Source organism: Talpa occidentalis, unplaced genomic scaffold, assembly GCF_014898055.3.
Source record: "Talpa occidentalis isolate TD23 unplaced genomic scaffold, MPIMG_talOcc4v2.1 talOcc4.6, whole genome shotgun sequence".
Lineage (NCBI taxonomy): Eukaryota > Metazoa > Chordata > Mammalia > Eulipotyphla > Talpidae > Talpa > Talpa occidentalis.
In genome coordinates, this window is record NW_023604972.1 from 30,529,168 (window position 1) to 30,552,737 (window position 23,570).

At 40.5% G+C, this 23,570-nt stretch overlaps 1 protein-coding gene across 1 annotated transcript in view; it reads right to left on the reverse strand.

The window, feature by feature from the left end:
* Positions 1-5,856: 5,856 nt before the first annotated feature.
* KDR (kinase insert domain receptor) overlaps positions 5,857-23,570 on the reverse strand; it is a 47,226-nt gene continuing 29,512 nt past the window's right edge. The window contains exons 22-30 of the mRNA XM_037530676.2: positions 22,975-23,072; positions 20,703-20,825; positions 20,439-20,550; positions 20,106-20,205; positions 18,685-18,790; positions 17,440-17,591; positions 12,427-12,526; positions 11,845-11,930; positions 5,857-10,157 (exon numbers count right to left, since the gene is read on the reverse strand). Coding sequence (XP_037386573.1) covers positions 9,935-10,157; positions 11,845-11,930; positions 12,427-12,526; positions 17,440-17,591; positions 18,685-18,790; positions 20,106-20,205; positions 20,439-20,550; positions 20,703-20,825; positions 22,975-23,072 — 1,100 coding nt within the window. The 3' untranslated portion in view covers positions 5,857-9,934. The remainder of the gene's footprint in view (positions 10,158-11,844; positions 11,931-12,426; positions 12,527-17,439; positions 17,592-18,684; positions 18,791-20,105; positions 20,206-20,438; positions 20,551-20,702; positions 20,826-22,974; positions 23,073-23,570) is intronic.

Here is a 23,570-nt window from a genome sequence, read left to right on the forward strand (position 1 = left end):
CAGGGTACCCCTTCCTCATGACTTAATATGCTTAACAGCTAATTACATCTGTGTAGGGATTATACTTTACATTGTCCAGCTTCATGGAAACAAACCTCTGGCTTCCTCAGATTCCCTTAAACAGCTCCTTATCTCTGAGAGGGAGATCCTTATCAGAGCCATATGTTGGAGGGCCTGTATAGTTTCCAAATGACCTCAGGAAAGTCTGGGGCCTAATCAGCCTGCCAGCCTGAGAAGGGGCCTGAACAGGGTCCCAACCTGAACCAACCTGGGAGGCCACAGCCAGGGAAGGAGATTTTTTCCTATCTTCCATCATCCATAAATCTATCAAAGGACTAGGTCTGGAATGAGAAGACCCACATCAGCTCCTCTCCCCAGCAGAGCAGCACCCCCAAGGTTGACCTTCATATAACAAGTATGAGAGATTGTGGGAGCACCTTATCCCAAGTCACAGTGAAGTCTTTGTCCTTTCTGGAGTGCTATGGTAGGACAATTTTGGTATTAACATTTGACTTTTAACTCACCAGCTAGCTAAGTTCCAAGGAAACAAATCACTGCTACCGACTTCCTCCTGCCGAGATGACCAGGTAACCCCAGAAGAGACCGTGCCTGCCTCACACACAGTTTCTCAAGGCTGGGGAGATTTCCAGGCTGGGCAGGTATTAAGAGCACTCCTTCCCTTGGGTTATAGCAATTCAGTTACAGACCTGGTCTTCAGAAATCTTGGGGGAGGGGACATCTGAGTGCAAAGAGCAGGAAATGTCTCCCAGCATGAGAAGCCCAAGAGCCTGGAGCTTTCCAGCCATGACTCACAGGGCCAGCCCCAACTCCAGCCCCTTGGCCACTGTGTCTCAGCGCCTCTTCCTGTCTCCATTCCGCCCAGACCCCTGAACAAAGCAGAAGTCTGGACTCCACCACAAAAACTGAAGTGTTGTGTATATATTTGGGCGTCTTCTTTGGAAGCAGCTATTTTGAAAACAAAAAAATAACTTTCCTGACCTCTGGAGAAACTGGTGAGCCCTTAGAATTGCCTACTTGAATGATTTGAGACTCAAACCTTGGCTGCTACTTCTTGAATAAAGAAGGGTAGATACGGTACATTTTTCTTTATTAATTCATAGTGTTAGGTAAGGTATTTGTTGGGTGTTTTTTATGTGCTAGGCATTGTAGTGAGTGCTTTACATCCAGAACTTTATTTAATCCTGACAACAATCTCATGAGGTATATACTGCTATTGTCTTCATTTTATGAATGAGGAAACTGAGGTTCAAAGAGGTGCAGTAACTTGTGCATGATCACACTCAGCTAATAAATGGGTCCAAACACTCTCACTCAAGAGCTCCAGTTTCTTTTATCTTTTTTGGTTCTTAACAGGTTTTTTTTCTTTAATTAATTAATTATTTTCTTACATCATTGTTCATTTTTTGTACAATATTTGATTTCCTCCCTCAGGTGTAATTCCCATAATTATTCTCCCACCACCACATCACCCTTGAACTGTCACCATAGTCCCTTGTGAAGAACCCAGTTTTTTGACTTTTGACATGCCGAGCCGAAAGGAAATCTCCCGATCCAACTGCTGTTATGAACCATTATCTCTTTATAACTACTGAACTCCTCTCTGACAACCTCACCAAGCAATGCGCACTTACTCCACAGAAGGGCAAATCCACAAGGCACAAAGCAAAGGTTATGTTATTGAGAAACAGATGGCCCAGCCTCTGTCACACTCACATTTTTTGTCCATTGATCTAACTTTGCTCCCTAGGAAGACAAAAGGAATTCTGAGTGTCCTCCATGGAAGTCTCTTCATATATTAAAAGCATCCCTTACATATATACCTTAAATCTTCTCCAGTCTATTCCTAGTTTCCCCATCATACTTTATGGAAGACCATCCTGGTCACCTTCTTCAAAGTGTGCTCATCAAGTTACCTCTTAACTGTGGACACAAAAAAGGAATCAGAATCTAGCTGACCAGCTTGGAGACAATGGACAATCCTCTTCCTTGTTCTCCATATTTTTATCTAACTACACATCTTAAAAATTTCCTCACCTCTTTGAAAGCCCCAACATAACCTATGACACAGTTAACAAAAGCCCCTGCATTTTGGTTTGTTTGGTGATGTTTTAGTTTTGGGTTCTTTTTGCTCTTGTTGTGCTGAGAGCTGGCTAACATGCCAAAAGTCAATTTGCTGACAGCCAATTGGCTAAAATTCTAACCACCAAGGCAATGCAATTTTATCATTACACTTCATAGATACTGAATGCCTACTATTGTCAAGTGCTGGAAATATAGCAGTGAACAAAATAGACAGAGTCCTGTCTGGATGGATCAAGTATTCTCATATATGTTATAATGGAATTCCATCTGTAACGTGGAGTTTCTACAGTCACTTCTGAGTTCTTTTGATTATTTTTGAATGCCATTTAAGTTTTTCAATATTTGGACATTTTTCCCATTCTTTGAACAAAGCCTAAATTGGCATATGAGCCTTAATTTTGTGTTTCTAGCAATAGATAAGAAGCAGTTAGCATTTCATATTGATGTGATTAGTTTGGCTCTGTCTACAGAATTTTCATATTAATAGCAAATATATAATAAACCTTGTGCTGAAATTGAGGAATTTTAATTAGTCATCTGAAATGATTAAATCTGTTCATAAATCTTTGTCCCTCAACTTTTGAAAAACTGAATATTCCAAAAAATTCTGCTATGAAGACAGAGTAAAAACCAGTCTACCAGAACTTCACAGAAATATTCACTATAAATTGTTGTAAACTTTATAACTAACTCCTAGTAATAGATTGTGGTTTATTGATAAATGTAATTGAATGAGTTCATCATTTAACAAACCGAGCATTTCACAAACTGACTTTTAGCATTTTGCTATTGGCTTACTGATTTTTTGCAAATTGATGTTCATTAGCCAATTTAAAGCTGTTGCTAAACCGGGATGCCCCATCCCAATGTTTGCACAGAAAAATCAAATTAATGTATTTGATTCAAACTTTTGCATTCTGACCAGTGACCTCTTTGTGAATCCTGCCTCTATCATGATCGGTCATCCTAGGGATATATCATCCAGAAATGCCTTCCTCATCCTCTAAGAGCCCTATGGAAGCCTAAGGGACCAGGGAGAATGTTCCATTGGAGATCTCCATTCACTTTGTTGATGTTAAATTCGCTAACAACCTTTGAGAATTGTCATTCAACAAATTATAAAAATTCCTAACTTTACTATCAGCAGCATAATCATACAAATATAATAATAGTTAACCTTTATTAAATACCCTCCATCTCCAGGTAGTATGTTACATGCATCACACACATATCTCATTTACTCCTTAATCAGATGAGGAAAGTAATACTCAAAGGGGTGAAGAAACTTGACCTTGGCCATACAGATAGCAAGCAACACAGAGAGATGTTTACTGAAATGCTAAATTTAGTTGTTTTCTAATGAACACTTATAGCTACAGCTTCCTGAAAGATCTGAACATCAAGTCAACACATTAACAAAAGCACTTAACGGGACCAGACCACCTTACATGTACTTTTTATTTGGGTGGTTGAATTATTAGATAATGAGTCCACTTACTGCTCCATCAGGATAAAAGATCCTGTCCTGATTCCTGTCTCAAATATGAATGTGTCCCTAAGGCATAAGTAGACAGAATTCAATCCTAATATGATTTTGTCTACTGGGGCTTTAAATCTTTTATCCACCACTTTTCCATTGTAATGTTGTGATAGCACCTTACATAAGGGACCATGGCAAGGATTTAATGAGATAATATATGAGGAGAGCATAACTCAATGTTGGGCAGGTGGTAGGCAGTGTAAGTTCTCTGCCCATCAAGGTATTCGGTCTGGGTGACTGCAGAGCTACATGAAATCTCTATCACCATAAATAGAGAAACATAATGAAAATTAAATCCATAATATATATTTATCTAAAAATTCTATCCTGTTATGATTAAACTGGCTTTAATATATGTCATTTAAAATTAACTCGTGTTGTCAAGTGAGCCTTAATAACTAATTTTGTAAGATCTGACTCAGGAATATATTCTGACATGACAGCCTCTTGTCTTGTTCTGCAGTCAAAAAGAAGCAGGAAGCTCCTCCAATGAGATTCCAGGAACCAAAGTTAGGCAGGCAGGACACTGACATTCACTGATGAATACGGTGATAAAAGGATAATAAGAATTTTTTTTCTCTCTTCACGACAGGTCCTCAAGGCAATTTGCCAACCATATTAAAAGGGGACAGCGGGAGAAGGCAGAGCACTAGATCATGATCTATCCCCGATGACTGAACTAAAAGAAATTTCAAGTCCTGACTGCACCAAAGATTCTCAAGGTGGTTTATACAGGAGTACACTCTGATTTGTGAAACAGATGTGCTAATGAAATGTTGCATGTTACCTGGTAATATTTGGAAATGCCCAAGAGGGAATCATTATGTAAAAAACAATCCCTGCAGAAGAATCTTTAGTAAAACTAATGCCAGTGATGGAATTTATTCTTTCTCCGTCCTTTGGATTTTCATCCCAAAAAGATTAAAATGCTGAAGAGTAGTATAAAGGTCAACATAATGTTATTTAAGATAAAGTCAAAGATTCCTACTGTGTTGCCACACAATACCTGCCAACAGGTAATTCTTAGGGAGAACTATCAGTGCTTAGAAGTGAAATTCAAATTTTGTAACACAAGACAAACCTGCCTGACTTCCTCAGCCATCTGCAAATAGCTTCTTCCCTGGTGTTCCCTTGAGTGTGCAAACTCTGAAGTCAGGGTAAGTTTTCCTATGGTTGACTCTGTGTAATAAATGCCAAAAAGGGCTCTAGAAATCAGATCTTCACTGAGAAATGATTGAATAAAGAATGACTCTGCTAAGAGTGAGAACTATGCTTAATTCGTTAAGGCATGACTATAAGGATATATGGAGAACTCTGGAATGGGGTTGGGAGTTTCTCCTCTTATGGTTCTGTTGATAACCCTTAATCAATGCAACCAAGAAAATAGCTTTGGCTACTGCTGCTAAGGTGCCCAACACACAGAAAATGCCTACCGCACACTTATGGAAACCATCAGTGAGGATCCTTTTCTCTATCCTCCCCTGATTTGCCTTCTGCTCTCACTGTGATGCCCACATTTCACTTCAGGGCTCCTGTTAATTGAATGAGTTAATATTGATGAACTTTTCAAAAGCATTTGTAAGTATAATAAAATATAAAAACATTATAAAGAAGTAATAAAATGATACTCCATACAATGTAGCATTAAGGGTTGAATTTTGGTACTTGATTGCTGTGGACGGTCTTGCTAGATTTCTGGTTAATCTGGGCGATGTCTGTGGGTTGTTACTGTTTTCCATCTATGTGGTCTGGACTCTCTGCCTTGTACCATTTTCATTTCCACTTGTGTTTCCACGACAATGAATGGTTTTCACTCCCCTTAAGGATAAGCCATTCCAGCTTAAAGAGCCTCCCCTGCACAGCAGCAGGCTCCACTGACCTCCCCTGCAGAGCAGTACCATGATGAGTCATCCTACACCCAGGGTCCTTCGACTTGCCACCACCTGAGTCAGACAGTGAGGGTATCTACAACACTGAAGAACTCAACCCACTTTCCTGAATTCACTCCCCTAAAATGTCACTGTCTGAAAAAGGAAGAAGCCAAGCAGAGCAAAGAATGGAGCAAAGCTGGAGCAAAGTCCAGGTTTCTTCTTCCCTTTTCCTTCTATTACACCATATCCAGTAATTAAGGTAATGAGGGTAGGCTGTCACCAGTACTGGTAAAGCACACTGATCATAGAATTACTTAGAATAAACACCAGGTGAAGCTAAAATAATTAACTAAGCCACGTAATTTTCCTTTATTCTTTTATTTTTAAAGAAAAAAAATTAAGTGAAGCTACTGAATTTAATGGTGTTTTCAGGTGTCAGGAAGTTACACAAAGGTTATGTTGTAAAGAAAATAAAATCTAAGGTACAGTTTGATGTCTTCTCACTAACATTCACTTGATATCAATCACAGTTTACTATAATCCTTGTCTTATCAGTAGTCTTCATTAGAATACTTTTTCCTAACTCAGAGCCCTTATCTCTGAGTCAGACCTCGGCTGAGGCTGGTATGTTATATTACTTTAGCTCCAGAACTTCAGGCCAACTTGGCTGTTACATTTCTTTCTGGCTTACTCTTCCCAGATTCCTCTACTTCTCTCTGTTCTGATCAAAATCATAGTAAATGATTTTATTTTATTTTACTTTTTGAATCTCTTTATCAACTAGGAGCATGCTGTAAACTTTTCCCCCCAAAATTGGACTTAAAATTGCTTTCACAAAGACTACACCAATTTTCACTTATGTCATAGCCCTTCCATGGAAGAGACTCATGTAGAAAATGCAATTTTATAAAAACAGATTAGAAGCCCTTTTGAGCAGTGCTTATTGCATACCCAAGAAACCACAGATGTAACGTGCCCATGGCAAATGGAAAAATATGCAGGAAAACCTACTCTCTTGAAGGCTTTAGCTTTCTGGATTTACCTACATTTTATCATCTTGCTGATAAATAATCTTGTGAACGTTATAAAGACCAATTAGGAGACAGGAAAATTGATTCGTTACAGAGTTGTGGGTTAGAGATTTTTGCCTTGCTGTTCTTTCATTGAAGAGGACACCATCAATGTACATTGACAGGAAAACCTAGTCTAGGAGTAAAGAATTGAAATCTCCCCACCACTTTCATCTCTCTTGTGCTGCAGCTGAGGAAAAAAAGTTGCTTGGGGTGGGGGTTGGGTGGAAGTTACAGAGGAGAAGAAGGAAATGGAAAGAGATAAAATGGATGGTGAAGAGACAGCGGAGCTTGAGAGGAGGGAAAAGAACAAAGCAAGTAAAGAGGAGAGACCAGAAACCAAAGGGAGATAGTGTGGCCTCACCAAAAACATAATAAATGCCTCCAGTTAAGCTTTGAAAATAACACCATGCAGGAAGCACTTTAAAAAGCCACAGAGTTCTCTTTAATACAGGGGCAAATGAGGAGAGAAAGGCACTAGGACCAAGGGAGGTGGAGACAGAAAAGAGGAGAGGGGCCAAACCTCACCTTCTAATCATTTCGCCTGAGGTGCTGAAAGTATTTCTTTATAAAGTGTGAAGTTGAGACTGAATCCAAATTCCTGGCATTGGAAAAAGTGCCAGGGGCCGCTTATGAGAACAAAATCTCTTTTACCTAAAATGAAGAAAATTCTATTTTTCAGTGAGTTCGCTATCTGGAAAAAGACCTAGACTCTTCTTCCATTCATTTATGGTACAACACTGTTACAACAGAAACAGACAAGGCCAGACCTGAGCTAGAGGTAACAGTGTCCGAGAGAAGACCCTCCTTCTCCTCTTATCCCAGTCAGCGGCCAGTCTGTGAATGCTGTTCCCGTGAGTCAGTTACACACACCATGGCAATCTTCTTCTCCCTCATAAAGGCATGCGGAATGCCTCAGGGAGATGATAGGACTTGAATATGATACAACGCATATTTCCTCAGACACAGAGGAGGTGTAGTGAATAAACGATCCTGCTGTACTAGACAAGTGCTTGAAGAAATCAAAATTAGATTCCTACCTCACTCCATATGCAAGAATAAATTCCACACGGATTTATTGTGCTAAAAGAAAAAAAATGTGATAAAAGGAAGAAGAACAATAGAAAATTGGGGGGCTAGAATTAGGAAGGCCTTTCTCAATACGAATTAAACCCTTAGAAGCCATAAAAAATGATAGGCCTATTTGACTATTTAAACGTTTTTAAAATCTTATATTAAAAATATCACAAAGAGTGGGGCCACCAAGTTGCCCAGGATTTGTTAGAAAATTGCACTTAGTGAATTCAGGCAAAAGTAATCAATCAAAATGACAAGGTTGGCTCTGATGTCCTGACACTGCAAGTATATAGGAAGACATTATTGAAAACTATAATGTGTTCCTGACTCACTGGTGCTGCCTGGGCTGGCCACCTCTCGACATGTCTCTCAGCCTTCGATTTTCATGGCTGGTTATTCTCACCGGCCTTGGCTTCTACTGGAGACCCACAAATACTGCTTGAGAACTCACCCCATATCTTTCACTCCATGTTTTAAGCAGCTAGAAGTGCTCAGATACATTGCATGTGCAGGTGTGTGTGAAGGACAGGAGGGGGAGAAGGAGCTATGACTCGTCATAAGTATTTACCTCCAAACAGTTGGATAATATTACACATTGAGAATACAGTTATCGTTTTCTAAACCTTTTATAAAATAGCTTCTATTTGAAGACTAAGGGTACAAGTGAAAATGAAAAACAACCACATGGAAATGATATCTGATTCGGCCTTCATTTTAGAAGAGAAAGAAACAATAGGAAGAGTCCCGCAACCTTCCAAAGGGATCCCTTCAAGGTTTTTAATGCTTTTTACTAAAATGGCATCAATTGCTAAAAGCTTTATGACCTTTGTTATGCTACATAATACTGATACAAAATGTGAATAGTACAAAGTTCATCATATATAATAGAAGGTTTTAATATATTACATTTGTTTCTACATAAACAGACTATAAATAGATGCGCCATAGTATGTTTTAGTCTTGGTTCCCAGCATCTCACACTATGGTACCAAATGAAAAATACATTTTCTTTTTAAAAAAGGAAAGAACAAGGGCAGAAACCAGTAGAAATAGCTTTACATGTTAAAAATCTAAATAATACAATAGATGTTGTTATAACTTTGGTTATAAAATAATTTTGAAATCTGGCTAATAATCATTCAGAGAGTACACAAACCAAATTAGTTTCTACTAGAGTGTAGAGGCCAAATTACTAAAACACTGACTGGTTGGGGGGTAGAAGGAGGAAGGGTGTGGAGAGGGGAGAAAGAACAAAGCAAAATCTCTCCTGACACTTTGACACCACAGCTTGATACGGAACCGACTGCACTGAGGCCCAGACATATCACATCAGGACAGACATGTGGGTATTCATCCAGAAGAAACCAGAAGCCGGTTTAGACAGTCAGAACACTTCAACACGACAGGGAGCCTCTGTCTGAATGTCCTTTCTTTGTGGTGGTCTGAATAAAGGATTGGCCTGGGAGACAAGAACCCAGAGCTGCATCATTTCCTTCCTGGGGCTTGGCCAGGAGACACGTAAGAGTCCGGAAGGAACTCTCATTAGGAGTCGGAAACAGCATAAGGAACTCTCGTTTAGCCCAACTGGGAAAAGCACGCAAACTTCTAAAACGAGTAACCTCATCTGATGCTTTTACATTTCCTAACAGACCTCATGTCCACCTCCACGGCAGCCAACACAGCTACTTGCAGGCTCCAGCGAGCTCTCAAAGCAAGTCAACATCTTCCTTTCTATCCATCCCAACTCCACATGCCAGACGGTGCAGGACCCATATTCTATACGAAGCTTCTTAGGTGGACTCACCCCCAGAGCCCCGGAGGTCTTTCCAATCTTCAACGCCTAAAGTACTTGCAAGGCCTGGTTTCTTGTCTAGTTTTGCAGAAGAATCCACTCCCCAGGTACTGCTACTTCTCTGAGGATGGAGCTATTTCTTGAGCTTCTTTGTTCAAACCCGTGGGGAGACTCAAAATTGGAGGCATCATACATGCTTTTTGAATGAATGAATGAAAGAGAGAATTAGATCAGCACTGGGAGGAGACAAACACATTCTTGGGTCACCAGCATCTTCTCAGGAAATGCCTAGGGGATTGGTTCCCTGAAGTTTGAGGTCTTGGGGTTTTTTTTGTTTGTTTGTTTGTTTGTTTTGTTTTGTTTTGTTTTTTAAATGAAAATCAAATGCGGCTACTTCCTGGTGGTAGAAAGAACAACACTTGAAAATCTGAGCAGCACCTCTCATGTGATTTCCAGGAGTGGGGTTCATGGGTGGCTTCTTTTAAAGAGGAGGCGAGCTTAATGGGGTCCCCGAGTCAAGCTGGGGAATCTGGGCTGCACTGTCAGCTTTCGGTCCCACCTCCACCAGCTTTAAAAGTTCGGCCTCCTCGCTGGAGTACACGGTGGTGTCCGTGTCGTCGGAGTGATACCCGGACTGGTAGCCACTCGTCTGGTTTGAGCCTTCAGATGCCACAGACTCCTTGCTTTTGCTGGGCATCAGTCCACTGTGGAAGAAATGGCAACCAAATGAACCGGCGGTTCTTCTGCTCCTTACCCTCAGCCCATTCCCACCCCGAGTGAGCTGCAATCTCCCTGGAGACACCAGTCCCTATTGCTCCCACTTTTTAATCAATATCTCAGGTTTACTCAGACCAGGTCTATTTTCAGGTACCAGCATGAATGAGTAGTTTCGGATAAGTCCTCTTATTCAGGTCCAAGCCTTTCGAAACTGAGCTGAGATGAGAGGCAACTCTCCTGAGTTATGCAAAGGCTCCAACCAATGGAACATTTTTATGACCTTGTGGATTGACATGATTGTATACAATGACAGGAGCCAAACGGTATTCTTTCATGATATTAAAGGAAATTGGGATATTCTGAAAGTCCACTTGTGCTTTCCCCACACTGTCAATTAGGGAATTATAAGGCATGTGTGTGGTGTTAATAAAGATCTTGAGCAACTTTAAATGTTAATAACTTGAAGCATGTGTGCAATCAAGCCAGACATGTCAAAAACTGCTTTTTACTCCTCCAAACCACATTCTTTGTTAGGACAGAGGACCTTGATCACTCAGCAGCAACTACAGGATGTTTGCAATGGCGTGGAATCATCTTTAATCATGTCAAAGCTGAGGAACATAGGCTGTGTTGATCTAAAACTTCTCAATTTACATTTTCTCAAGTCATAAGAGGTATGCCTGTGTTTTACACAAATCTTTCAAGTTAAAAACTATTCATATATGATTCAAATTTATTTCAAATAACTAGAAATGTAATTTTTCTTACAGTGCAACCTCAACAAAATAAACTTAGTGTCTCAAGCAATAGTATGGTATATGATAGGCACTACTGAATAAATATATTTTGAATCAATAAATGAAACTCACATTCATATGACTATCACAACTTCTTATCTTAGGTCTAAGGCAAACAACAAAAATGCATAATGACATGTTTTATTGTTTTGGGGGTTTTGGCTTTTTTTCAGCATAAGCATCACTCAATGACACTTGGATGTTCCATTTTATATCATGGATGGATAATAAGTAAATCAAAATCTTCATGATTCTTATCCAGAGTGAATCCTCTAGCAAATAAGTAACTACTCTGTACATTTTTATAAATACATATATTCATTTATTTGTAGGTTGGAATCAGGTACACCTATTCAAAACAACTGCAATTCCTATGGAACCACAGGGGGAAAAAGTCTATTCAAAATCAGATTTAGTACTTTTTCCACAATTAAGTACTTACTAACTCAGCCAATAATACTTAAGTAACTTGACAAACAGATATTGGCTTATTTGTACACCACACTTAGTAAGGGCAGATGCATCCATCACATAAAGAATCTGCAAAGATTTTAATCATCAGAGTAAGTCTTGGGATCACATCCAATGTCCTCTTTGTTATCTACATAATAACCGGTGGCCACAATAAATACACACAGAAATTCCCTGATAATTCCTAAATTCTCAGAGCCTGACCCAATCCTCGAATTTATTTCAGATTGACTTTAAGACTTGCCACTTAATTGTTTGATTTGCTTCAGTTCTTAGTTTGGTTGATCAAATTTGTCCAACCAATCAAGACATAATAAAAGGAACCTTAGAGCCTACATTGAAAGACCTAAGTTCCTTCTCAAAATTCTCCTGTTAAAATTGGTCTTTTCCATTCTCTTAGCCTTACCTAAAAGATGGCGCTAACTTGGTTCTGTCTTCCAAAGTTTTCAGCTCTTCTGATGCAAGAACCATACCACTGTCCGTCTGGTTGTCCTTTTTAAGAGACAATGAGATGGCACATTGTAAGCACACTGGCCAACTATTTAACGAAACTGATGTCTTAAACCCATCTACCAGATAATATGTTCCAATGTCCGGCAGAAGAAGGAAAAGGTATCATAGAGAGAAAACTGTGTGAGCTGTAAGAGGAAGCAACTGCTTCCTCGAAGTAAACCTAGGCCTGAAAGAAGAGTGCAATTTAGCAAGAAAAAAGAGACCCAGTTCCATGCCTGTTTTCACGATGATACCAGTTTTCTTGAATGAAATTGGGCATGAAGCTAGACATCCTGAACCTTGGAGAAGGGGCTTTACTTATGAAAAAACCAAGGGGCCCGGCTAAGTTTCCTCTCTGTAATGACCCCAAAACATATACCCTCGAGGACAGCCTTGTAATAAGCTTCCAAGACTCTAATACTTAGGCTAATATTTATCTAGCTAACGTTTCATCCTTTATATTATTTCTAAGACTATTTTTGAAAGATGTACTTACATCTGGGATAACTTTTACTTCTGGTTCTTCCAATGGGATATCTTCAAATGTTTTTACACTCACAGGCCGGCTCTTTCTCTTACTGGTCTGCAGATACTGACTATAAAAGAACAAATATTTGTATTTTAGTGGCGGTATATTTGGCTGCAGATACCACAAGTGATACCTAAGTTCATTATCTTTCAACCACAAGTTTAATAGAGACCTTCAAAACATCCTTTGGAAAAAGAAAAACAAAACAAAAAATCTTTCTCTGTTAGTACACTTTGAAGGCCTAATTTCCCATGAATGTCCACTTAAAAATATAATCTAACTGAGGGGTCCCCTATTCCTTTGAATTGTATTTCTGAGGTTCAGGACTGGGCTAAAGGCAACAATAATCCACTGCCTTCTATTTGGTTTCCTGATTACATGTGATTCCTCCATTGAGCTCTCAACATGTTACTGAGTGTTCCACATCTTTCTGGTCATTTGGTAGGAAAGGCTTTCTAGATAATGCCCAGAACAATCATTTAATAAAAAATGGGCAGAGAAATACCTGCAGATCTCACTGAATTTCCCCTGGGTTTTCAGTAGTGGGTATTGAACCGAATAGAATATAAAGACAACTTCTTCCTTCTACATAACACAGAGGCATGATGTGGGAAGGTAGGCCAACTATCACTGTCCCCCATATTCAGCCTACAGAGCTGCTGGTCTTAGGAAAGGGCGGTGGTTCAAGAGTCATGGCATATTTTGTCTATTTCAAAGTCCACCACTGACTGCATGAACATGGGAAAGTCGTGAGTATGTCTGTGCTTCTGTTGCCCCATTTTTAAAATAGATGGTCAATAGTTTTCCCTTCTTGACACACAAGGACATTTGGAGGGTAAATGAGGTAACATATGGTGGGTGGTGAGTGTTATTAGAAAGGATGATGCTCTATCAGCCAACCAAAGTTTGTTTTCCTTTGAACCCCAAAGGGTGTCGGTGTCCTGAGGAGCCTAAAGAGTAAGACTTGTTAGACAACACATTACTTGCTCCCTGTGGGTATTCCTTCCTGCCAATGACTTTGGGTGAATCTGAGTGATCTGCTAAAATCACTGACAGCCCAAGAGGAGAAAAGGGAAATTCCTTTCTGAAGAAAAGCCCACAGGCCCAACAAATACACACTTCACTGCCAATTCCAGCCTTCTGGGCATGTCACACATTCCTTGTATTTTCTGTGATCAAGTAGAGTGAGGACTCACTTGGGCCAAAGGACGAGAATGGAAACCAAGTCTCCCTTTCCTACCCACAACCCCACAACTTACAGAAAAGAAAGAATAAGGTTCACAGTGACACCCTCACTCAGGAAACACCACAGAAAGAGGATATGATAGACAAAGAGAGAGCACAGTCTGTTTTCTCCCAAGTCCAGTCCCTCAGAGTGGTAGGGGCCTGAAACTACTGGCACCAGCATCAACTGTTCATTTTTTCTTTCATTCAGGAATCCTCAGTGGAGAATCTACTATGTTCAGACAGTGTATTACATGCTCCTCAACCATGTCTCTCACATGTGTATAAACAGTCCCTCTCTAGGGATGGGTATTATTATGCCAACTATAAATGAGGAAGATGAGGCATAGAAAGGTTAAGAACTTATCCACAATCACGTAACTGGCATAGCTGGACTATTTGAGGGCAATGCAGCCACTGAAAGATTTTAAGCTGAGAGTGACAAGATAAGTCAAGCCCATTAGAAAGATGCCTCTGGGTTGAGAAGGGTGAAGCTAAAGGGAGTGAGACTAATTAAGGGGCCAGACCATTTATCAATAAGAAAGTAGGGCAGCTTGGCTGAAGAAAGATGATGCCCACAGGGTTTGGAGAAGTGGACAGGTGCCAGAGATATTTAGGGTGTCGAGTCAGCAAGAGTTGGTGTTGTGGACAATACTACAGTCGCCTTAGAAAAGACAGTTCCTTGACTTCTGAGTCTAATAATTCCAAAAATTGTGTGACCCTTCCCATTTGACAAACCATTTTCACAGTTACTGTTACATCTACTCCTGCAAAATGGGTTTCTTTTTAAATTATTATTTCCCACATGGAGATGAGTATGCTAAGACCTCAGGATAGATGGCCAGAACTGAGACTCAAACTTAAGTCTTCAGACTCTAACACCCAAGCAGAATTGTTTTGAAATCCTCTTCCATGTCAACTCCCTTAGAAAGGCACCAAGAAGGAAAAGGAAGAAGTGGGGCAAATGATCAAGTCTTTATTAAGCACCTAGTGTGTGCACATCACTATTCCTTCAAGTGTGTCAAATGTGTGCATGGACTGTGTGTTGGGGTGGGGGGAGTCTGAGATATACAAAAGGTGAAAAAAGGACAGTTCTGCTTCAAGCAGCCTAGTATCAAAGCCAAATTCAGGAGCATCTAAGCCAGCAGGCTGTCCCAGGCATCAATCTACAAGGCACATTTAATCATCACTAGCAATTAACCAGAATGAAGAAAATGGTATGTGCCAGAACCTTTCTCTGGGAAAGAACTGAAAGGAAATCTTTGATAATCTGCTTGCAGTGGGAGGTGAAACTCCCAGGGGAAATGCTAGAGCAACTGCAGATGGTCCCCAAACTACCCTCAAAGAAAGATGAGTCCAATTAATATGTATTTTCTTGCAGGAAGCATGCAAACTTGAGGCCAGAAATGATTCACAGGGGAGATTAGAAGCAAAGCTAAGTCTAGACGCTCATGGTCCTTCTTCCTCAACCCTTCACCCACACACATCTCAGTCTCTTCTCTGAATAAACAGAAGAAATATTTTTTAAATAGTTTAAAGGGACAACAAATCAGGAGGCTGGCTCCCACACTGATGTCTCTGTCCAGCTCTATTTATAATTCAATGGAACTGAAGATTAAAAAGAAGAAGCAAGTGAGAACACTCTTCAGTTTTCAACTTGACTTGCACCATGAAAGAGAGGGGGACAGGAGCTCTGAGAGGGGCTCCAGCCTCATCTCTTTCTCCCCAGGGAGCAGAACCACAAGAGAGCATTAAAATGATGGTCCTGGGAGCAAATGCCTCCATTCTGTTTTGCTTTTAACCCAGATCACTCAAAGGTGACTGTGGAGTCTTACTTTTATAAAAGGAGAAAAGCTGGAGGTAGAGGAGGAGGAATTGCAGACAAAAGATCCCAATTTCCATCTTATTTTTTAAATTATGGCTGGATGAAAGAGAAACTGGACTAGAAAGACCAATTCAAAAAGCACAGACAAAATAGGAGCCAGGCCTGTGCTGGGAGTGTGGTGTCACATTTGTTGGTGTGTCTGGGAGTAAATGTTAGCAGCCCTGTTTTAGATCCAGCACCACATTTAGCAATTCCATTACCACCAACAGGACTTCATCAGCTCTCTGAACCACATGCAAAGCGTTCACGGCAGCCAAGAGGCTGCGCCGGCTTAGGTCCTCATTCCACCTGGTCACAGGAAACCCAAGGAATACAGCTCATGAGCAATTGGTGATTTCCAGATAAAAGAGAAGGCCACAGCATTGTGGGAACAATAGCAACACCAGCTGAGCTTGAACTAGGAATTTCTAAACATGGGAATGGAACTATAGGCTTTCATGTAACTACTCTTTCTCTCTGAGGATATCCCTCCTCCCTTTGTTACAGGAGAGAACAGCCCTGAGTTAGCTAACAAAGGAACTAGCTTCTTCTTAGGGATGTGACTTTAAGCAGCACACCTGAGAGCTATCCTTCCCTGGATGCTTTCTAAGTACCAGACCCTTAGAGATACATTATATCATATAATTCAAATAATTCAAAATAATAATTTTTGAGATCACTAGTGACCTTGCCTCATTTCACAGAGAAGAAAAGTGAAGGGAAAGTTGGAAGACCTGCCCAGGTCACACAGCAGCAAAGAGGCAGACCAGGGAGTGCAAGTCAGTTCTATTCAACTCAAAACTCTAAACCAATGAGTCTTGTCTCAGCAGCTACATCAAACATAACAACCCCTATCTTGCTTAACTCTGAGAGTTACCATGTGGGCAAATCTGATAATATACAGAAAAGTTCTTTGCAAAATGCCACGCTCTAGACACAGGTGAATGGGTGTGCAGCTCCCTTCTGGCTTCTAAACACTCTGAGCTTTCTTCTCTCTCCATGCAGGGTCCCAGCTGGCCTGCGTGATGCATGGGGACAACTGTCCAGGCTGCCCCCTCACCTGCCCTCTGGCAACCTGGCCAAGTGCTAGAGGTCCATGCTCCTCCCTGCAGCCAAAGTACTCAAGAGGACAGGCTGGGCCCACACTGTCATGGGGTCTAGTTACAGGAGGAAAACACCCAAAGGGGTGGGGAAAGAAACAAAACAAAGTGAAATAATCCCAGGCTTAATGCAAGGCAATTTTACTATCATATTGTAGAAAGTAGTTTCAATTCCTTCCTGATGCGCAGGTGCTAGGAGAGAGAAAAAAGAAAGCTCCTTTAAAGCTTGGGAAAGGACTGCAGTGCATGTGTTTTTAAAGAAGCCCAGAAGTCCCATTATGTTAATAAAATGCTGAAAAGCAGACTTGGGAGGGACTTCGGAAGATTTGCTGTCCCGTCTAACTCAGGCCATATTCCCACGGCACACTGTATCCCAGCCAGGGAGGTGCAACTGCTCTTTCATAAATGTATTGAGCTCTCCCTTCTTGATTTTTTTTTTTCCTAAGCCATCTAATTCACGTTAATAAAAGAGTACATGGGGGCAATTTAAATGCAGATGTCTTTGTAAAAGTGTTCTCTTTTTCTGGAGATTAACAAACTGTGGCATTCCAGCTGTCTGCAGCTGCAGGGCTCAGGATTCTGAAAGGAAGAATGGTGGCAGAAATGTGGACCCCAGGCATGCATGAACGTATCTACCCAGACCTCTGCCCCAGCACTGCCCTTTATATTAGTCTTTGGGCTAAGGTTATGTGGAAATGAGATACAGGAGCTTTATAAAATGTCTTCCTTCCACCCCCTCCCCAAGATGACCTTGAAGCACCTCTCCCTAGAGGATGGGGCCATATACAGTACCTGATGCCTGCTGTGTTGTCATAATGGAATTTGGGGTCACACACTTCCTCTTCCTCCATACAGGAAACAGGTGAGGTAGGCAGAGAGAGTCCAGAATCCTCTTCCATGCTCAAAGTCTCTGATATGGGGAGAACAATGTAGTCTTTGCCATCCTGAAACAATAAACACAGAGTGCTATTGTTATGGCTTCAGTCCTCCGAGAGCCTTTTCATGAAACACAAAGACCAGGGGGCTCCTTGGTTAGGGGGTATGTTACTTTCATATCTGAACATGGTCCTTCAAGACAACATTAAACATGGTTTGTCAAAAACAAAGGGGCCTCGAAAGAAGTGTATATATGAAAGTATATTAAAGGCACTAACAAAGACCAAAATGGGGGAGGGGACCACAGAGTACGTGGCTACAGAGTACATGGCTGCAAATTCCATGGAAGCCTGTAGTCTTCCATGTAGCTGCAGAATTGACAAGCCATTTCTTTGCAAATCCCTGTCGACACATGCCAGGTCCTTTGAAGGGTATGGCATCCTATTTTAGCCTCTACATTTCAAGGTAATGAAAACACCGATGACAGTCTAGAGGAAAGCAATAAACGTGCAGGGAAAATGGGTCTTCTGAGAAAAGGTTGCACAATTTAACATTATTTCAGCAAGACAAAAAAATAAAGAGCAATTTGATAGCTTTAAATGTTTGGAAGGTTTATTGGTAAAAAACAGATTTGACCCATTGTCCTCCAGCTGTTCAAAAGAAAGGCAGGAGGAAATTGGCTTCCATTCATTGTGGTAAGAGGCATTGACTGGAGATTAAATAACTTCCTGGGGGTAATGGCTACAATTCTAACATTCTCCAATGGAAGTTATGGGGGCCTAAGGGTTTAGCCAGAAAATATGGTCTATGTCGCCTGGTTTGGAGGTGTTTTTGTCTGCAAAATGTATATAAATTCCTTGAAATTCTGCCCATGGTTAATATTCTGCGGATCAACTAGATTATATATATTTAAAAAGAGTATCTGAAGACTTACTAAAATATAGGTACCAATAAGAAGGATCTGTTCCAGGTTATACACAAAGATCTCATCTGTGTAAAGGGATGATGACAGCTCTTAGAAAAGCATTACTGCTCAGATCTGGAAGCACATGGCTCTTTATTAGTGGCTGAGAAGACAGCTTGTGGCTAGGAGAAGGTCTAGGCAATAGAGGCGCCAGAAATACCTATGTACCTCACAGAAACTTTGTGTGTGAAACAAACCTGCTGAGCATTAGCTTGTAACAGATTTCCCAAATGTTCCACCAACTCGGAAAATGTGGGCCTGTGATTGGGCTCTCCATGCCAGCAGTCAAGCATAGTCTGGTACCTAGAGAAGAAAAACACTGACATTAACTCTCCCCTTCCTCCTGATCTGATGCCGAAAATAAGCACCTGAATGAGTAAACATTTAGAGAGTCCACCCTGAATCAAGATGCAAAAGAGGGACACAAGGGACCTCCTGGTGGTTGGTGCAAGGGGTTAAGTTGCAGCACTATGAAGCTATCTGTAGCCACTGCAGCACAGTTTGATCCCCAGCCAGGGAACTACCCACATGGCACAGCAGAGCTCTCCTGACTCACCCGCTGCTCCCCTCAGCAGTGTATTTCAGTAGATCTGCCTGTTCTGCTCCCCACCCTGCCTTTGGTGAATCCTCTCACCCCCCTACCTCTGGCCTGTACCCCAGTTCTTTTATGCATAAATAAATCTTAAAAAAAAAAGAGGGACACAAGTGTATGCAGTGTAGTACCCCACACTTGGAGGATCAAGTGTGTAAAGGAAATATTACAAATCAACAGCTAATTAAAACTAACTGGTCAGCAGCAATTCCACTCCTAGGAATCTACCCAAACAACACAAAAACATTAATTCAAAAGGATACTTGCACCCCTATATTTATTTTAGCCTTATTTATAATAGATAAGATATGGAAACAACCCAAATGCCCAAAAATAGCTGAATGGAACAAGAAGATATGGTACATATACAAAAGGGAATACGATTCAGCAATCAAAAAAGATAAGCTCAGGCCATTCACAGTAACATGGATGGAGCTAGTGAAATAAGTCAGTGAAATAAGTCAGTGAAATGCTCAGTGAAATAAGTCAGAGGAAAAAAGAAAAATATTGGATGGTTTCACATATAGGAGGACTATAGGGGAACCCAATAAGGGATCGGGGGGGAAATAATTTAAAAAATTGGCAAGCAACTATAAATCAGACACATTCTGCAGAGAAGAGAGAGAGGACTCAGAACAGGGGAGGTAAGAGCACAGGGGACTACATTGATAGTACACAGGTGAACTGGTGGTAGGAATTCTAGATGGGAACTACGCCTGAAAGGAGAAAGCAAATGTACAAAAATGAACAATGATGTAAAATATATATAAATTAATTAATTATATTTAAAAAAAAGCCTAACTGGTCAGAATAGATAATAAAGTACTATTGTTTCAAGAAGAGATGACTCTGTGCTAATCTGTTATAGATGATTGAATCTGTGAGGTTATCAAGGAATACTTCAAGGAGGAAGGAAGACACAAACTGGGCATGAAGGATGTATCTATTGATATAATGGAAGATTTGCTAGTTGAGGAGAATTTTTGTGAGCAAAGACAGATGCTAGAAAGAAATGTTTAGTCTTACATTTCTGGTGTGGTGTAATCAGGAGCTCTCATTCTAGTTCCTTCTTTCAATCGCCTACAAAATTCCTCATCAATCTTTACCCCAGGATATGGAGATGCACCTGGAGTAAAACAGGGAAGATATTATTTTATTTTATTTTGTATAAAGTCATGAACCTGATTCTTGAACATCCTCATCATCTCTCTATATTATTTTTTTTAGACTTTACAACCTAAAGTTTTCAAGTAAGTTTCACTCAATAGAAGTGGAATACAAAAGAAGAAAAGGCATATTTGGGCCACTGATTTTATTCTATTTGGATTCTGGATGGGGAGTCAAGGAGAAGTGATTTACCTAAGGAAAATATTTCCCAGAGCAAAACACCAAAAGACCACACATCACTCTGAATTGTGTACACTCTGTCAAAAATTGTTTCTGGAGCCATCCATTTCAAAGGCAGGCGAGCCTAGAGGATAGAAGACAAGCGATCAGAACTCAGCTGAGCAGATATCTGAAGAAAAACACTTCCTTTGTTCCTGAACACAGGTCCCGAAGCTTGCTAAGAGGAGTCTGAGTTCTGCAACTCAGTGTATCACTGGGTTCATCTTTGAGACTTACATCTCCTTTTCTGACATAATCTGGGTCTTTGTAAATATCCCGGGCCAAGCCAAAGTCACATATTTTAACCACATTCTTCTCAGACAAGAGGATATTCCGTGCCGCCAGGTCCCGGTGGATACACTGCAAAAAGAATCATGTGTGTGTTAGGTCTTGACACAGATGATCTCTTCCACATCTGCTGTGACCTCATGCTTTAAAAAAATTCCACATCAGAAAACCAGCAGATTAACAAGCACTGGGTTAATATTTTTGAGACACGCATCTGCTTATTCCATAAAGGGTTGCAGATAAATGATTAGGTTATAGGATGATGACGGGGTCATAAATAGACTCTTCTTGGACACAATTAAGAATGTGTTTCTGGTCACATCCACACATCCCTTTCACCTGGCACCATATAAGAGGCCCCAGAATGGGATTTATTTGAATGAATACACGGAAATCAGAAACAGGGGGCTCTCATAGACTTGGTGGCCTTTGTCGGTTTCCCCAATCCATATGTAACTGAAGCAGGACTGGATTTGATAAACAATCCCAGGGGGGCTCATCCTGTTTTCAATGTATTGGATAATCATGAAGGTCTATTAAAGCAAGTTCAGTTTCTCACCAGATTGATTCTATGGTGCACTACAAAGAAAAATGAAATTCTCCTAATCTTTCCTACTATTCTTTTTGTACTCCTGAGTTTCCCTTTCAGTATGCCCTCTAATTTCATCTAACTTTGTACAACTAAGCACCTTTAGCTCCACTTGATCGATTTATGATCAAAAAAGAAATATTTAGAAATGAATGAAAGGCTTCCATGAGAACTGTCAAGTCAGTGTGTGTGTGTGGGTTGTGGGGTGGTATGAACCTGGCATTGCTAACCACCCACACTTCCCATCTGTAGAGCACTTTCCTCTAAGTGGGGCATATTTGGAAGCACACCATCCAGCGTGATTGAGCAAAACAGGAGACTACAAAGAAGAGACAGTCCCTCCTATTTACCCGTTAGCCAAAGCATTTCCTTTCGAGCCCAATAACCAGGTAATATTCAAGAAATCAACTGGCAGATGCAAGAGACATGGAAGGTTTCTCCCCCAGTCACCCTCTAGGCACCAAAAGGAACCCTGAGTAAATAATAGACTCTGATTTCAAATAATAATAATAAAATATAATCAAAATCTCCAAAAATGGCCTTTCTTTTGGGGGGAGCCCTTTAAGACCGACGTTTTCTCCCTTCCCCTTGGGAGAGAGAACACAAACGCTCCAGAAACATCTGAAACCCCAAGGCAATCTCTGGATGGCGTGGGAAGCTTTGAACTTTCAAAAAAGAGTGTGTTAAGAAGTTCACTCTAATATAGAAAAGACAGAAACTTTAAGTCTGTCTTCCCCCAGAAGGCTATGGACAAATGCATTTTATCAACTGATGATTTTTCCTGAAACTCAATTGGAATTTTTCTTGCTTAATGTAAAAGGACCCACTTTACCCTTTCCAGAGCAGTGACTGCAGTCAACCTCACTCCCCCTGCGGTGTTTACCACCTCAGGAATATTTGTAACTTGTCACGTTCCCACCTCCGCCTTTGTTTGGCCTACTTTTCTAATTTTAGCTCTTTTAATCGCTCTCATCTGAAGCCCATCCTTCCTGGTTTCTAATTATACTCCTAACAAATACTTTTGGATGGGTGGTGATGAATATAAAATAAATTAAAAATAGACTCTCTTACACCAAGATTTATGCAAGGCTCAATCCCTTACCTCTTCCAGGTCATCAAGCACATGTCACATTCTTATAAAGCCTCCTTTGCCCACTTTGTTTAAAACTGATGTTCACAAACACAGATGTGTATGCACACACAAACACAGTGCTCCTGGATATACTATGACAATTTCCTGCTTATTTTCCCCATAACCCTGACTCTGATCTCACTCTGCCTTTCACTGGTTTGAATGGGTCACTATTTGCTCCATTCACTAGAATGTAAACTCCATGAAAGTGGAGAGTTTTGTCTGTTCATTCATATAGTAGCCTTGATGTTTAGAAGACTGCTTGCACTTAGTAGGTGCTCAGGAGGTTATTTAGCAGATGACTTAATTATACGAAATTTTTACATACCCTTTATTAGCAGAAACGGGGCTTCCTACTAGGGAGCTATTAACAGCCCAAGTTGGGGTGGGAGGAGTGTATGAATTATAGTCCTAAATGAGCACCAGTGGCAGGCACTAGACTTGGGATTTCCAAATCTATGATCTGAAGAGATACTTTGCTTCCCCTGGAGATGTCTTACCTTCCGTGAGGCCAAAAACTCCATGCCCTTAGCCACTTGGAAGCTGTAACATATGAGGTGTTCCAAGGTCAGGAAGTTCTTATACAGGTCTTCAGAAACTGTCAGAGGAATTAGGAAGCCAGAGAGATCAGTAATTCCACCCACCAGTCCTTTGTTTCTAAGTTTGTTAGAGTCGTAATAATTTTGACTTGGGAATTAAATTTTGAGATATAAAAGCAGAGAGAAAATGCCTCTATCTTCTGTAAATTTACTGAATTGCAGTATTTTTAGTCTTCATCACACTCTTAGGCAAAAATAATAGCTTTTTATTTTCGCCAAATCAAACCATTAAATCCAGGAGGTAAAACTGGCACAAACAGTAAGTAGAAGAGAACATTTTTCAAATTTACTATTAAACTTGTGTGTGTGTGTGTGTGTGTGTGTGTGTACCCAGAGGGATAAACAATAGTTTCATATCAAGAGCTCTAAAAATAAAATAACAATATCCAGGGTCATTGACTCTTTTCTCTCCACACTCTGTCCTGGGACAAAGGCCAAAGGTCAAACTATAATCTACAAAGGATAACTAAAAATACCAGAAATGTATTTACTTCTCT